Source organism: Oncorhynchus gorbuscha, linkage group LG19, assembly GCF_021184085.1.
Source record: "Oncorhynchus gorbuscha isolate QuinsamMale2020 ecotype Even-year linkage group LG19, OgorEven_v1.0, whole genome shotgun sequence".
Taxonomy (NCBI): domain Eukaryota; kingdom Metazoa; phylum Chordata; class Actinopteri; order Salmoniformes; family Salmonidae; genus Oncorhynchus; species Oncorhynchus gorbuscha.
The window spans coordinates 21073725-21090354 of NC_060191.1; the positions used below are offsets into that span (position 1 = coordinate 21073725).

Sequence of the window (16630 nt, forward strand, 5' to 3'; positions counted from 1 at the left end):
GCAATTTATAAACATGATCTACACTATAAAACAAAACATCATCTCACATTTCTTTTAGACTAACATTTAGATTTCAACAGTGGAGATTTGTATAAACCTTGCTGTCTGTCTCTCCAACATTTGCAACATTGTTTCAATATTCAAATTCGATCTCCAGCTGTCCCATAGTAAAGAACGTGTCAGGAGTCAGGATGAGACAGACAGGAAGGCAGCTTTTCTCAGCCAGTCGAAATCATGAATCAGCATAATTTGTATGGATATATACAAAGAACTATCAATAGAAAACAGGTCAAATGAAACGAAGTGCAGCTAGTTTGAAGTCTTTCCAGCTCCAGTTTGAATTGATTGTGTTAGATGTGTCATTCGCCCTCTACCATCAGTTCCATGTAAGCACCGTTGAGCTCGGCTATTGCAATTCCATCAGTCAATGTGTAAAAAAAACAAATGAGTATATAAGAAATGAATAAGCTGAGAGATTTGAGCGTGTGGGCTCCACCGACACTCGGTACTCTGCCGCTGGGGGACATAGTTCAATACGATTTGTATGAACCTTGAGTGGGGGGAAAAAAAATAGACCCGGAATAAATGAGCTATTAGTACTCAGGGAAAAGTGAAACATGCTATCTGCTGCTCAGCATCATTTTCCCTCATCACAATTAAAGCGCTGTTTATTTTCCTACCACACTAAGAACTCATTTTGCTTCTGGACTATATCATATTCAAACAACTTGGAGATTATAATGTCATTCAACTGAAAAAGTTAGCCGCTTTGAGTTCAGGGTATGGAAGTGGTGTTTTGCATGACAAAACAAGATGCATACTGTAGAGTATAATATCCTGAAACCATACAGGAAGGGACCTCCATCTAGTCATTTGATTAGGATACTACAATATGTCATCCAAATGACAATGACTAATGGTAGCACTGGGCTCAAAATGACAATAGCCACCACCCCTTCACTATTTCTCTACTTCTATGGGGTCTACGGCAGTTCATAAAGCCTACATAATTACTACATAATAGAAGGTCCTTACAAATTACCACAGAAGACCATTTAAAGTCTGTGTTAACCCACCCTTGCAGAATACTGTAAGTATCCAAAGTACTCATACCCTCATCTGTGTCCAATTAAAATACTCTGTCTCCCTAAACCTTTCTTTCCACTGAGCACAACCTCTGGACCCCTCTCCAGGCCCTGCCCTGTGCCATTAGCTTTCATAGACGCATAATGAAAATGCCGACAGGTCCCCTGTCCGCACCTCTCCCCATTTCTCCCCCCCCCCACCACCCTCCTTTGTTGAGAGCAGGACCTATGGACCATACGTTCCCTCCATCTCTCTCTTCTCTGGGACTAGCAGTATAATTAGTAGTCCTAGCTCACAGTGCTCCACTGTGGAGCCCCGGGGACACAGCCTTGTGCCTTAATGACCTAACTAATGAGTCATTGTGAGAGGCCTGCTGGTGCCGTGCATTGGCCCACCACTCGCTCAGAGGTAAGCAAAATTGCACACTCTCTAAGACTTAGGCACACCAACCAAGGTAAGCACGCAATCTCTCAAACACACACAGAGACAGGCACACACGTACGCTCACACACGCTCACACACACACACACACACACACACACACACACACACACACACACACACACACACACACACACACACACACACACACACACACACACACACACACACACACACACACACACACACACACACACACACACACACACACACACACACACACACACCTTGTGCTCCGGCGAAGTGGGAGATAACCTGGAGACAAGCTGCTCCTGTTCCCTTCTCAGATACAGATGACAACATTCTAATCATTTAAAATGGAACTCCTGACAGGGGTCATGTTCCAGAGGGAGGAAGAGTCACTGCTAGCCTGCTAGGTGTTGTTACAGGTTATTCAAGTCTTATGACAGCTTACACGGTGGCACCGTAACAGACTGCATCATGAGAAGAGTAGGCGGTCATCAACAGACTGGACCCGTCCGAAGCAGACATAATCGATGAGGAGCTTAGGTTTAGTGTGTCGTTTGACTAGGCAGTGAGTCTCCAGGGACTGCTAAAATGCTCATTTAATTGTACTTTTAAGTCTAGACAGTGCATTTAAGCGTCCATCTGTAGATCACCATGTACCTATGCATCCCCTGCTACTTTCAATCTTTCAACCACACATAAGCCTGTAAAATAGTGGAAAAGCACAGAGTTAATCAAAACCTCCCTCTTTAAAATGTCTAAACACTGTACGTTACGACGGCTGAATGAAAAGGCGCTCGGTGACTTGGAGGGAAAACGACCTGTAATTTGTGCAGCTAGTAAAAAGGTTTATAAATAGGAAAAAAAGGTCTCTCTGGAATTAAGTCTCTCCCTCCATCAGATTTGCTTGACAGGAAGTCTCCGAAGCGAGATTTCTGAGAAAGTAGATCCGTTGACAGCCCTGTTGCTCGGAGACGGGCAGCTCTTGAGAAACAAGCAGTGTTAAATGAGCAGGCGTTCATCAATGCCCATATGAATCCATTGACGACATTCAGTGGTGCACCACAGCAGACCTGGGTTCAAATAGCATTCTGAATCTTTCAAATACTTTAGTTGTGTTTGACATGGGTTGCCTGGTGCAATTGAACAAATCAAAAAAAAAATCCCCAAAGTGAAAAACCTGCCCACCTGGCACTCTGGGCAGAATCAAGTAAACACTCAAGGTCTCAAATACTATTTGAACCCAAGTCTGGCACCACAACAGTACATGAGTTTCTCCTTCCTCCCTTTAGGTTAGAGTCCATTTCCATAACATTTTCTGACATTAGGGTTCCATTGAAAGAAGCCACACTTGAATAAGAGAAGTGTTCGATGCAAATAGATTGTAAGATACAAAATTATAATGGTAAAATATGGAGATTAGAATTTGTAGTAGCTTGTGGTTAACATAAGGATTAGACCCCTTCAACAAGGCTAGATTTCCATTCCTTATTTACAGGTTCCTGGCATCAAATGCATTTCTGTTTACTCTCAAGTCCATAATCTTCTTTACTTCTATTCTTGGTTTATATAATGTATGAGAATGTTTTGGGGAGGGATACCAACGACCACGGCTCCAGCTGTGAGATTATTACTTCTTAGGAAAACATTGGGAATCTGTCTTAGAGAGGGTTCAACTATAATGCCTACCGTCTGGGTTTGTACTGTATGAATAAATCACCACCACTATGACTATGGGGATCATATCTTTCCACGTCATGAAAGATTGCACTGTTTGAGAGAGATACTGTAAACGCTGTATGGTAGGTCTGTCTGGGTATCTGTTGGTGGCAGAGGTTATGTGTGTGTCTGTGTTTCTGCCCTGTACATGGGTGGAAGGGGGTACCCACATTGATAATGGCATGCAAACAGCCCTAGGTCCCCGGCATTCCTCTGGGATCCCCAGTTTCAACATCTCACGCAGTGCCCTTCGTGCCTCCATAATTATTACAGAAGAGTACACAGGGTACGGAGAACCACCACCACAACTCAATACCTCAATATGCCTAGTTAAATAAAAGGTCCAAAATGTTTGAAATAATAACCCAATGGAGTAGAACACCACAGTACAGTAGTATTGAATCTACTGGTATACCTCAGGGCTCAGTACAAGCCCCATCTCAAAGGCTGTGAACTTGAATATGTTTGATGATAAAATCCAAAAACTATCAATGAGGTGTCACATGTTTTTCAGCCTCTTATGGATAACATGTATTTTTTTCTTCCCCACCTACATACACCCCATAATGACAAAGTAAAACATGTTTTTAGAAATGCTTGCAAATGTACAGAAAATGAAATACAGAAATCTAACTTACTTAAGTATACACCCCTGAGTCAATACATGTTAGAATCACCTTTGGCAGCGATTACAGCTGTGAGTCTTTCTGGGTAATTCTAAAGATTGTTCAATATTGAACATTATTCTTTAAAAATGTCTTCAAGCTCTGACAAGTGGTTGAATGATCATTAATAGACAGATATTTAAGTCTTGCCATATACTTACAGGCTTGAAACTAGGTAAGCTAGTCCAGTGTAAATTTGGCTTATGTTTAAGGTTATTGACCTGCTGAAAGGTGAATTTGTCTCCCAGTGTCTGTTGGAAAGCAGACTAAACCAGGTTTCCCTACGGTTTCTTTTTATCCTAAAAAAACTCTCTAGTCATTGCCGATGACAAGCATACCCATAACATGATGCAGCTACCACCATGCTTGAAAATATGAACAATGGTACTCGATGATGTGTTTTGTTGGATTTGCACCAAACATAACGATTTGTATTCAGAAATTGCCACATTTTGTTCAGTTTTACTTTAGTGTCTGTAATTTAGGTTAGTATTGTGGAGTAACTACAATGTTGTCTATCCATCTTCAGTTTTCTCCTACCACAGCCATTAATTAAAACTAACTGTTTTAAAGTTACCATTGGCCTCATGGTGAAATCCCTGAGCGGTTCCCTTCCTCTCCAGTAACTGAGTTAAATGAGGCCGCTTGTGTTAAATGAGCAGGCTGGGTGTATTTGATACACTATTCAACGTCTGCTTTTTTTTTACCCATCTACCAATAGGTGCCTTTCTTTGCGAGGCATTGGAAAACCTACTGGTCTTTGTGGTTGAATCTGTTTTTGAAATTCACTGCTCAACTGAGGGACCTTACAGATAATTGAATGTGTGGGGTACAGAAATGAAGTATTCAGGCATTCAAAAAGCATGTTAAACACTATTATTGCACACAGAGTGGAGTCCATGCAAGTTAATATGGGACTTGTTAAGCTAATTTTACTCCTGAACTTATTCAGGCTTGCCATAACAAATGGGTTGAATACTAATTGACTCAAGACCATTTCAGCTTTACATTTTTAAATTATTTGTGAAAATGTCTAAAAACATGAAATGACGGGGTGTTGTGTGTAAGCCAGTGACACACAATCTCAATGGAGACCATTTTACATTCCGGCTATAACACAAAACAGTGAAAAAAGTCAAGGGGTGTGAATACTTTTAGAAGGCACTACGTGTTTTCACAACTGTATAGAGTGGATGATCCACTTCTATGTGCAGCTGGCACTGTAAAACACGTGTCTGCACCTGCACACACAGTGTGAATCATCTCATTCTCTTACATAGCAGTAATAAATAACTCTACTGTTCCTCATATTTTCCATAGAGATGCATTAGCTGTAACACAAGTTAGGGAGGCATATTTTTATTTAACCTTTATTTAAGTAGGCAAGTCAGTTAAGAACAAGTTCTTATTTTCAATGACAGCCTAGGAACAGTAGGTTAACTGCCTTGTTCAGGGGCAGAACGACAAGATTTTTTACCTTGTCAGCTCGGGGATTCGATCTTGCAACGTTTCGGTCACTAGTCCAACGCTCTAACCTCTAGGTTACCTGCCGCCCCAGGCTGACTACCCAGACTGAGTATGAAGGCGCCAGTACGATACATCAAGAGATGCGAACCTAAATTAATAAACAGATACGGTATCATCCACACCCTCTTCAGTAGTCATTAACACCCATTGCAGAAAGCCTTTGACTCACACCTCAGTCTCCCAGCAGATGGGAGCTCCACCAGACAACAGGTGGTAGATCGTCATGGAAACCACACCCGGCACTATAATGATTGAACCCATGGAAACAATGCCTGGGACCTCGCTACCAACTCAGACGTATGAGTGAAATATGAGACAGATCTGCAATAATTACGGAATGTGTCTATGATCTGTATTATAATTAACTGCCTACAGTGCCTGCATAACACCCCCATCTTTTGTTTGTAAATTACCAGAATAGATTGCTATAGACATATAGGATTATTTTATATAATTGACGCCGTGATACCTACATACTTCACAAGCAATGTACTGAATTCTTGAAGAACAAGACCCATGTTCCCATGAGTTATGAAATAAGTCAAATGCATGAGAATGTCTGAAAAACATTTTAATATATTATTAAAGATAACAGATACTACTGGTGCTACGTACGATTGACAGTTTACACAGGATGAGAGACAGACTCTCGGAGAAAGCACACACAACCAGTGTGTGGCGGTGAGGTGGGCTCAAACCTTGACATGACTATTTAGCGAAGACATTTTGTCAATACGATACTTCTCTGCTGTGTGGTTTTCAGAGAACTCAGATAGCCCAACGGACCCGAATGAACCCCGTTTAGCAAACATTTTCCCAAATATGTCGATCACTGAGGATAAGTCATTCGTGGGTAGGCGACACTATTCCATTATTGATGGTGAGTCCTTCAGGTTTATTTGAGGGTTGAAATATACTCAGTGGAGTCTTGTGTTGGTTCTCACAGCAGAAATCTGAAGAGAACCCCCACCCCCATATCTATATCGATCTCATGAGAACTTCAAATATGCTTTTGAAATGTTAGACTATTCATAACACGCCAGCTCAGAGGAGTTCAAACAGCTCCAGAATGTCTGAAGCTCTACGTTAGTGGTTAATGGGAGAGAATGGCTGTGGGATAAGCAGTAAGTAGCATGGCAGTCTCAAGCTGTGCATGTCAATTATTAAGCAACATTTTGTGAACGACAACTGGAATCCCACTAACTGAATGAGAATGAAGATGAATGAAAAACAACTGTGTTCAGCTCTGTCATTTAAGTGTGCACATGCATACACTCTCAGCACATTCTGTATCTCGTCATTCCAATTGAAAGCTGTCACAGAAAACCAATGTCTCGTGAACCTTGTGATGGACCTTCAACCAAGACGTTCTTTGAAAACAGAAAATGTTCAAACCTAGCTGTCAGGAAGTGAGGTCAAGATTCTTCAGAATGAAGACACTTCCTGTGAACGGTGAGCAACAACCCAATGCCCTCTTTAATAAAGTCCAAGAATAGCCATGAGAGGAAACAATTTATCCTCGTTTTGTAGCAGACAAAGATCTTTGTTCCTCATTTGGGTTGTGTGAAGGCTGGGGCAGAGGTGTTTGGTTAAATGTAGCTTGTTTACTCCTCTGCTAGCTATGCCTAGATTGCCTTTCAACACAATCAATACTGTCATATTGGATCAGAGCAACAGGGCAATAACATCCAATAAAGCTGTGAGGGGGCATAGAGGAGGTATTGTGTATCAGAGTAGCGGGAAGAGGGTGGACGCTAAGAAAATGGGGCTGGTAAAAACAGGCACTCAAACACACACACACACACACACACACACACACACACACACACACACACACACACACACACACACACACACACACACACACACACACACACACACACACACACACACACACACACACACACACACACACACACACACACACAGTATATATACACACACAAACATAATGCACACAGATCCCACACTCAGAAATCCCCACACACCTCTAGAGAGAGAAAGAGAACTCTCCTGAAAACTAGATAAGACAGGTTAATATTTGGGCTGCCAGTAAAAACAAATCATGAACAGATTATTTGCCTACACGAAGGAGAAGGAACATAATTGTACACATATTTCACATAGCAGATGAGGATCCGTTCACCACAGAAGACAGACTCTTAGACACAGGAAACAGTATTTGCAGAAGAAGAAGAATCTCCTCCTGTAGAATCAAGGCTAATCTCAAACATATTGCCTCAGACATAGGCTCAGATATAGGACGTAGAGAGAGAGAGTGAGTGAAAGGGGGAGAGGAAGGAACTGTACAGAAATCTGCGTTTCCTGTTGATGAAAACGTTGTCCGCAGTTACTCTTGTTTGAAGCCCAATGATTAGGAACCTGCTGAGTTTTACAATGTCAGACTTTTTAAGGCTGCTCGAACACATTTGATTTGAAAAACAATAGGCTGGTATTCGACTGCTTGAGTGGTCCAAAGCAATAGCAAGAAACATTCAGCACTACATCTGTTGCTGTATGATCACCTGTACCGAGAAACCTCAAAAGGTATTTACATGTGAAGTATTTACAGAATAGTTACGGTAAACTTACAGTGTATGACATTCACGGAGTGTACAAAACATTATGAACACCTGCCCTTTCCATGACAGACTGACCAGGTGAATGCTATGATCCCTTGTAATTTGCAATTTGTTAAATTCACATCAATCAGAGTAGATTAAGGGGAGGTGACAGGTTAAATAGGGATTGTAAAGCCTTGAGACAACTGAGACAAGGATTGTGTATGTGTGCCATTCAGAGATTGAATGGGCAAGACAAAATATTTAAGTGCCTACGAACGGGCCATGGTAGTAGGTGGCAGGCGCACCGGTTTGCGTCAAGAACTGCAACGCTGCTGGGTTTTTCATGCTCAACAGTTTCCTGTGTGTATCAAGAATGATCCACCACCCAAAGGACACACAGCCAACTTGACACAACTGTGGGAAGCATATGCATCAACATGGGCCAGCATCCCTGTGGAAAACTTTTGACACCTTGTAGAGTCCATGCCCCAATTCTGAGGACACAAGCGGGCTGCAACTTAATATTAGGAAGGTGTTCTTCGTGTTTCGTACACTCAGTGTATTTGGTTACCGAGATTGAACTTAGTAGGAGCTGCCTGCTACACAAAGCCATCCGTGGTCCATTGATTGAGTATTGAGTATCCGACCATCCCTATCATCTACATTCACACTTTAAGGCAGATGTGCATTCTACATGTGCATGTCTTTGAATAGAAATGACCCATAATCATTAGACCGACAGGCTCATTCATTTGTCATACCGCTAATGTTACGGTTAGGGGGGTATAAAGTCATGGGATCCTAGATCTGTGGTTGGTGTCAACTTCTACCCTAAGCATGTCTTTTCTGTTTCTACATTATAAACAATATGTTGAATGGAATCGAGCCATGTAAACACCTCACCCATGCAGTCGGAATATAATGGAAATCTAATGTAAAACCTGATGACCGTGAATTCACTGCAATGTCGTTCCACGAGAACCAACCGCGGTTCAATTCTCCCTCTCGGAGTGGTGAACTGGGATACATTCTGGCTCCCCGCATCCAGGGGTTAATCTCCACTCAGAACACACTACGGTGCTCAAAAATTCCACTGACCTTTCATTTCCGTGCTCCATATTCCCGCTTCCGATCAGAGCACAGGCTGCTGCTTCTACATGTCAGTCACGCGGTGAGAAAAGCTTATATTAACAAGAGGACTTCAGGCTCTGGGGGTTTTGCATATAAATAATGTGTCTGAAGCCAAGATGAAATCAAATGGTGTGTGCGTGCGTGCGTGCGTGCGTGCGTGCGTGTCAGCTGGATTTGATTTCAAGGACAACATCGCTGTAGCTATATGCTGTCTACTGGAGACTAACAGAAGTGTGTTTTCAATTTTTCATCCTCTTGACATTTTAAACATTTGAAATCATAGTTTTGGAAATAAAATATGTGCCGAGCATTTCTCTGTGTGTAGGGTGAGCTGGCTTCTTTCCACACCGGTTAGCACGGCACTCACTTTATCCTTTCCCTATTGGGTCATGGTATTAATATCAAATCATTCTTGCCTCTGTTTCAAAACAATTTTCTGAGGTAAATGAAAGGTAGCAGCATGGCCATGTTCGTGAATGTGTGCAACAAACTGACATAAAACCTGGGGTTATAGCTTGCTAGCTAAGGCTGCCTGGCATTTACAGTGGCAGTTCATTAAAAGCTCATGACACATTGCTCTTCATATCTTGGTCCGGTCTTTATGTGGTTCAATATGGCCCCCTATCATTTGGTCATTTATCTAAGAGGCGCTTTCACATATCCCCTTATTATCCTGATTCTGGAGCATGTGGTACCCTGATCCGCGCTATAAAGCATGTGTGAAACCCAAAAGATCCTGGACCTGTGTGAGTAGCGGGACCAAGACCCAGAACCAGAGTACCAGATATTGTGACACGGCAGCGTGAGTTGTGTGGAACTTTTTTGCCCGTTGTAAACAAGCTAGCTCGCTAACGTCATGTAAAATGCTAATCGCACCTTGAAACTGTTATTTTCAGGTCTTGTGAAAGCAAAACGTATTCTGTAGAATTCTCACAAAATGCTCCAGGACACCGAACCAGGGTACCAAATTTCAGATGTGAAAACCCCCTAAAAGTGACTAGCAGTGCTATATGGTGCCTGTTTTAGAGAAACATTGAGCTATGGACATGATTGGAAACAAATAAACACAAACATTTGTCATCTTCCTAATGTCCTAATGTTGTCCTCAATTCTCATAGTTATCTGAACAATTTGATTAGTTGAAAGTGTTTTGTTAGAGCTTGTCGCTGAAACCAAAACACTTTTTAGAACAAGAAAGTATGAACCACATTTAGGCCACATTTACATTACAAATTGGAATAAACAGGCTAGTTAGTATATACAGCCATGAATATGTATAGTGCACTTCTGTGATCATATTAAATGTTGTGTATTTTCTAGGAAACAGCACGAACAGTGGCAGGAACTGTGGAACTACCTGTAGCCTAGCCAAATGCCTGGTACAATAGAATTACATACAGTAAGTTATCCCCCAACAGTTACCCTGGAAAACTGTTTCGAAAATGTAAGGATTTTCAGACGGTCCCAAACACTACACAGACTCAATATAGTCCTAGGAGACATAAACAGGCACAGCTTTTAAAAAAAGAGCGAGGCAGAGAACTGAGAAAGAACGAGCGAGACAGACAGACAACAGTGGGAGAGAGCGAGAGCGCGGGAGAGACAGAAAGCGAGAGAGACGCACACATACAGCCCCAGACACCCAGATGGTGTATCTTAGTACCCATTCTCTCCCCGTCAAAGTGACTCGCTAATGGAGTCTAATAAACTGTCACAGCCGACGCACAGCACACTACATCTCCCAGCTTCTCCCGGGTCCAGAGGACTGCATCTCCCACCAGCCCACCATCATTCACACTGTTTGAACTGTAACTTCTCTTGACGGGAAATAAAGTGATGGCTATATTTATCCCCAGCTTCCATGGGCCCCGCCCCTGAGCAGAGCAGGTCTCAGGAAGCAACACCCACCTTGCATCTCATAAACACCTCAAATTGCGACAAGAAAGGCCTCTGTGGGCTGCGGGTGTGTGAGGAGGTGGGAGAGGGAGATGGAGTCTATTATGGTGGAGGAATGTATTTCCATCTAACAATGTGAGAGGTGGAGAACATGTTCTGTGGTTGGAGAACCTGTTGTGTTTGTCAGTTTTATGTCTGGTACTGAACTTGAACAATATATATTTTTTTATTGAACCTTGATTTAAGTAGGCAAGTCAGTTAAGAACAAATTATTATTTATAATGACGGCCTAGGAACAGTGGGTTTAACTGCCTTGTTCAGGGGCAAAACGATAATACGATAATTTAGTATTCTTACTGTAAACGGCTTAGAAATAACCACTGAATTCTCTCTGAAACGTTGCATGTCTTACCGTAATTCCCTACGAGGAAGTCGACGTATTGGTATGTGTAGGCCACGCCCACCTTGGTCTCCACCTGTGGTCTCTTCAGGGTGGAGTAGATCTTCCCTGGACTGCTCTCCTCTGATGGCTTCAGCTTCCTCAGTCCACAGCCCATCTCCCCAGAGTGTGTGTGGACCCTACATAGGGAATAGATGGGGCCGAATGAGGTTCTGTAAGAATGTGTGTGTGTGTATAATAATAACAATAATAGTAATAATGAGGGTTCTTAAATTTGTCCTATTTCACACATGTACAAGTGTTAATTAATACACGTGTGAATTGGAAATGTGTTTTTTTGCATATCCTAATTCCCCCTGAGACACCCTCGAAGAGAGGGGTCATGGCCAGGGTCTGCCATCACCTTGTTGGCTCAGATTTAAAATAGCAACCTTTTGGTTACTAGCCCAATGCTCTAACTGCTAGGCTACCTGACACCCGTGTGTGTGTGAAACTGGACACCAGTCCCCAAAGCATAAAACATGTCCAATTTAGGGAGAAATGGATTAATCTCTTGATATCACACACACACACACACCCCTCCCCTCACGTACGGGGCCCTAAGGGAGTCTCAGAGGGAAAACCAATAAAGAAAAACATACTGTATAAGTGGCTCCAAATAAATAAATAAATAAATAAGGGCATAAATGAGCTTGATTTTTCATGGGCTCCGGAGCCCTCTTTCCCTGGGGGACAAATTAACAGAGACAACCATGAAAGACTATGGAAAAGGGCCTCTAAAGAGCCTGTGCACCGGGCGTCACCGAATTGGCTTGTGACAGCGGTGCTGCATCTCCATTGGCTCAGGCTGGTACAGGTAATATCCCATTGTACTCTGCTGATTAAACCCGGGAGGGTGGGATGGTGGTCCAGGGGGCACGCACTTTATTATGTTCCCCTCTAAATTATACGCCGTTCCGGGATCCGCCAGTGTACTAATCCACGAGGCCGTGGCGGAGATAGGAGGATGGGAGGGGGGGGGGGGGGGGGGAACCGGTGCTCTGTTAATGAGGTGAGCAGGAAGAATGAAAAGGTGAGAATCAATCAAGGGAAAAAGAGGAAATGGGTGGCTGGTTGGAGATTGTTCGTTAGAGAGACGAGTTAGGTAATGCATGGCAAGTAGAGTCTGGAGAGAGAGGCCACTGTAATTAGACCCTGTTGAATAGAAGTGACAAGAAGGGGGAGATGGCAGAGATTTAAAAGTGTTGTGGAAGACAGTGGCTCTCATGACAACACCTACATAGATATCCGTGTTTGTATGTCTCTTTTTGATAAATTTCATGAGTGGGCATAAAATGTATAATTTATAACAATACAAGCAATGTCTTTCAAGTCAATGCAAGCAGCGGCATACTGCAGTTTTATAGACCATCTCATACCTTTCTACAGATTTTGCAATGACGCTGAGAGAATTTAGCATTTTTTAAGCAAATGTCCTGCTATTCTACACATTTTGCCATGAGTCAGAGAATTTAGCAGTTTTCCAGCTTATTTCCTGTCATTCTAAAAAATAAATTAATGGCTTATGACCTGCCTTGCGGGGGCTGCAGGGCGTGTAGTATGCCAGTGAATACAAGGAATTGCTTGCAGGATCTGATGTTTTGTACTTTTGTAAATATGTTTCAAAGAGGTTTTAAAATTGGTTTTAAATGTTGAAAATAGAGCTCGGTGAGTCATCTCTGGGAATTGTGTAATTTCTCCACTGTGTCTTTAAACTGGGGCTCATGCCTCAGTTCTCAAAATCAAGAGCACACATTTCAAAGCCAAAATAAACAAAAAAACAGATCTTCCATTTCCCAAAAAGTGTTACATTTCTCCTAAACAGCCCCCCAGGACTGAACTCTAAAGCAACTTGGCTCAATGACATCAACATTTTTCTGTCATCAAAGAAAATAGGCAAATACTACAGTAAAATATCCATAGTTTTTAATATTCTCTCTTTCACCTCAGATGTGGTCTGCTCTGTTTAAGTTCCAGTGAACTCCGGAGAGAGGCTCCGCGATGTTGTGTACAGGAGAGGCAGAAGTCTGAACAAAAAGAGAGAAAAACAATGGGCTGAACATTTTAGAAAAACGGAGGGGCTCTTATTTGTATAGCTCCTGGAGACCGACGGGGGGAGCGAGGCGAGGCCGGGTATTTTTAGAGTTGACAGCGGAAGTGTGAGATGTTTATGATTTTCAGAGTGACTGTTTTCCCTCTCAAACTTCTCCTCAAGAGTCGAGGTGCATGTTCTGAGCAGGCTGTCTGAGCTCTGCCTCCACGGGCCACTTTGGTTAATCTCCTCTGCTTTTTAGACTGACAGCGAGGGAGTTTGGGTTACACCAACAGTCTAAACAAAGGCTCGATATTGTCAGAAAAACAGAAAGGCATTGATTCATTGTTGAATTAGTAACAATCGGTTGCACTTCTATAGGACAGATATATACTGACCAAAATATAAACGTAACCTGCAATAATTTCAATGATTTTACAGTTCATGTAAGGAAATCAGTCAATAAAATAAATGAATTAGGCCCTAAGCTATAGATTTCACATGACTGGGAATACATATGCATCTGTTGGTCACAGATGGTTAATAAAAAAGATTGGCGTGGATCAGAAAATCAGAAAACCAGTCATTATATTATTATTACATACAGCTCTTCTCCTTGGCATAGAGTTGATCAGGCTGTTGATTGTGGTCTGGAACTGGAACACGCTGTGGTAAACGTGAATCCAGAGCATCCCAAACATGCTCAATGGGTGACATGTCTGGTGAGTATGCAGGCCATGAAAGAACTGGGGTGATGGTCGGCAGATATATGGCACAACAATGGGCCTCGGGATCTTGTCACAGTACCTCTGTGCAGTCAAATTGCCATCGATAAAATGCAATTGGGTTCATTGTCCGTAGCTTATGCCTGCCCAAACCATAACCCCACCTCCATCATTGGACACTCTGATCACAATGTTGACATCAGCAAACATCGCTGGCTCACACCACGACATACACGCTGCTGTCTGCCAACTGCCCGGTACAGTTGAAACCGGGATTAATCCGCAAAGAGCACACTTCTCCAGCATGCCAGTGGCTATCGATGGTGAGGAGTTGCCCACTTGGGTTAGGTCAAGAACCTGGTGAGGAAGACGTGCACACAGTTGAGCTTCCCTGAGACGGTTTCTGACAGTTTGAGCAGAAATTATTTGGTTATGCAAAACGACAGTTTCATCAGTTGTCCGGGTGGCTTGTCTCATACCATGCATTGTTGGTTAATTAAGGGCTTGTAAGTAAACATTGCACAGTAAGGTCTACACCAGGGTCCAGTCCTCGAGGGCCTGATTTGTGTCACAGTTTTGCCCCAGGCCCACCTAACATACCTGACTCCAGTAATCACCTAATCATCATCTTCAGTTTAGAATGGAATTTGATTAATCAGGTGTGTTTGCTTGGGATGGAGAAATAGTGTGACACGAATCAGGCCCCCGAGGACTGGAGTTTCCCACCCCTGATCTACACCTTCGGGGCATGTGACAAATAAAATTTGATATAAAGAAGCCGGATGTGGAGGTCCTGGGCTGGCATGGTTACATGTGGTCTGCGGTTGTGAGGCCGGTTGGACGTACTGCCAAATTCTATAAAACGACATTGAGGCGGCTTATGGAAGAGAAATGAACATTCAATTATCTTGCAACAGCTCGGGTGGACATTCCTGCCAATTGCACACTCCCTCAAAACTTGAGACATCTGTGGCATCTGTTGTGTGACAAAACTGCACATTTTAGAGTGGCCTTTTATTGTCCCCAGCACAAGGTGCACCTGTGTAATGATCATGCTTTTTGATCAGCTTCTTGATATGCCACACCTGTCAGGTGGATGGATTATTTTAGCAAAGGATAAACACTCACTAACAGGGAAATAATATTTTTTTGCGTATAGAACATTTCTAGGATATTTCAGCTCATGAAACATGGGACCAACACTTTACATGTTGCATTTATATTTTTGTTCAGTGTAGAAGGTCACGTTTGTTAGCCATGAACCTGTTTGGTTCCTAAACTGACCCATGTTGTACCTTCTACCCAACTCCAGCCTCACAAGATACTTGTCACATACACATGGATGTTGTATTGTAAATATGTGATAGTGGAGTACTAGCCTGAGGGGAACACACTAAATATATTGGGTAAAGTGTTATGAAATGTCATGCTACAACCAACTGCAGCTGCAGTATAATGTTAGAAAAGGGTTCCAATCAGCTTGTGTTGTTATTATTAGTGGCTTGTCGTTTTTAAGCCAGAGGAATATTTCACTTTCTCTGGTCATAGGAATAACATGAATTGGTGCATGAGGCAAAAATAATGCAGTGTGACTTGAGTTTCGCCATCAGCTGGAAGACTGTCTCCTTTTCTCAGTGGAGGAATGGAGGGCAGAGGTCGATGAGTCGCTGCTCCTTCCTTCTCAGACTGACCACGAGTCCAGTAATATAACAAATATATTTAAAAAATAAACAAATGATCATGCTCACTTTGCTGTGCCTCACAAGTAACACAACAAATGATCTTACTACCAGTGTGATCATATACCTCATTTTAAATATCATTCCAAAATGGTCTGAGAAGAACAACCTTGGCAGGGGAATTCAAGCATAGCCAATATGCAGTGACAATGTATTGGGCTTATAGCTTACTGCACAAACCTCATTGCTACAGTACTGTTTTAATTGGGTAATGTTGCATAGGCTTACGTTATTTAAGTTGTGTTTGTTTTTTAAATCTGAGTGGTAGATCTCGGCTTGCATTTTTGACTTAGAAAGTGATCTTGACTCAGAATAGGTTGGTGACCACTGGATTAGAGGAAGAGTTAGCCATCTCCAAACTTAAAGGGGGGGCTGAACTTCCTGATTTGGCCTTGTTTTTCAGCTTGGTCATTAAGAAATGCAGTGAATGCAAACAAGATTTGTCTTGAGGGGGGGGGGGGGGGTATCTCTTCTGTGTTTGTTCGCATGTGGCAAGCTTATGTACATTCACTCTCCTGAAACACTACACAGTTACAGTCACTCATCCTTCTAAATAACTTGAACTAGTCTAATCAGTCTTGTCTAGTCTTGAAGTCACCTAGGCTAGCGCTATCTAACTTCTTTCGCCAATTAGCTTCAGCCTGTCTGGTGTGCAACTGTGGCAAAGATGACATTGGACAGCCTAGCTTTGGGACTAGT

General features: G+C 42.5%; 1 protein-coding gene across 3 annotated transcripts in view; it reads right to left on the reverse strand.

The window, feature by feature from the left end:
* LOC124005417 (raftlin-like) overlaps positions 1 to 16630 on the reverse strand; it is a 69934-nt gene that overhangs the window by 49169 nt on the left and 4135 nt on the right. For all 3 annotated transcript variants that reach the window (XM_046314662.1, XM_046314660.1, XM_046314661.1), the window contains exon 2: positions 11409 to 11575. In XM_046314662.1, the coding sequence (XP_046170618.1) occupies positions 11409 to 11553 (145 nt within the window). In that variant the 5' untranslated portion in view covers positions 11554 to 11575. The remainder of the gene's footprint in view (positions 1 to 11408; positions 11576 to 16630) is intronic.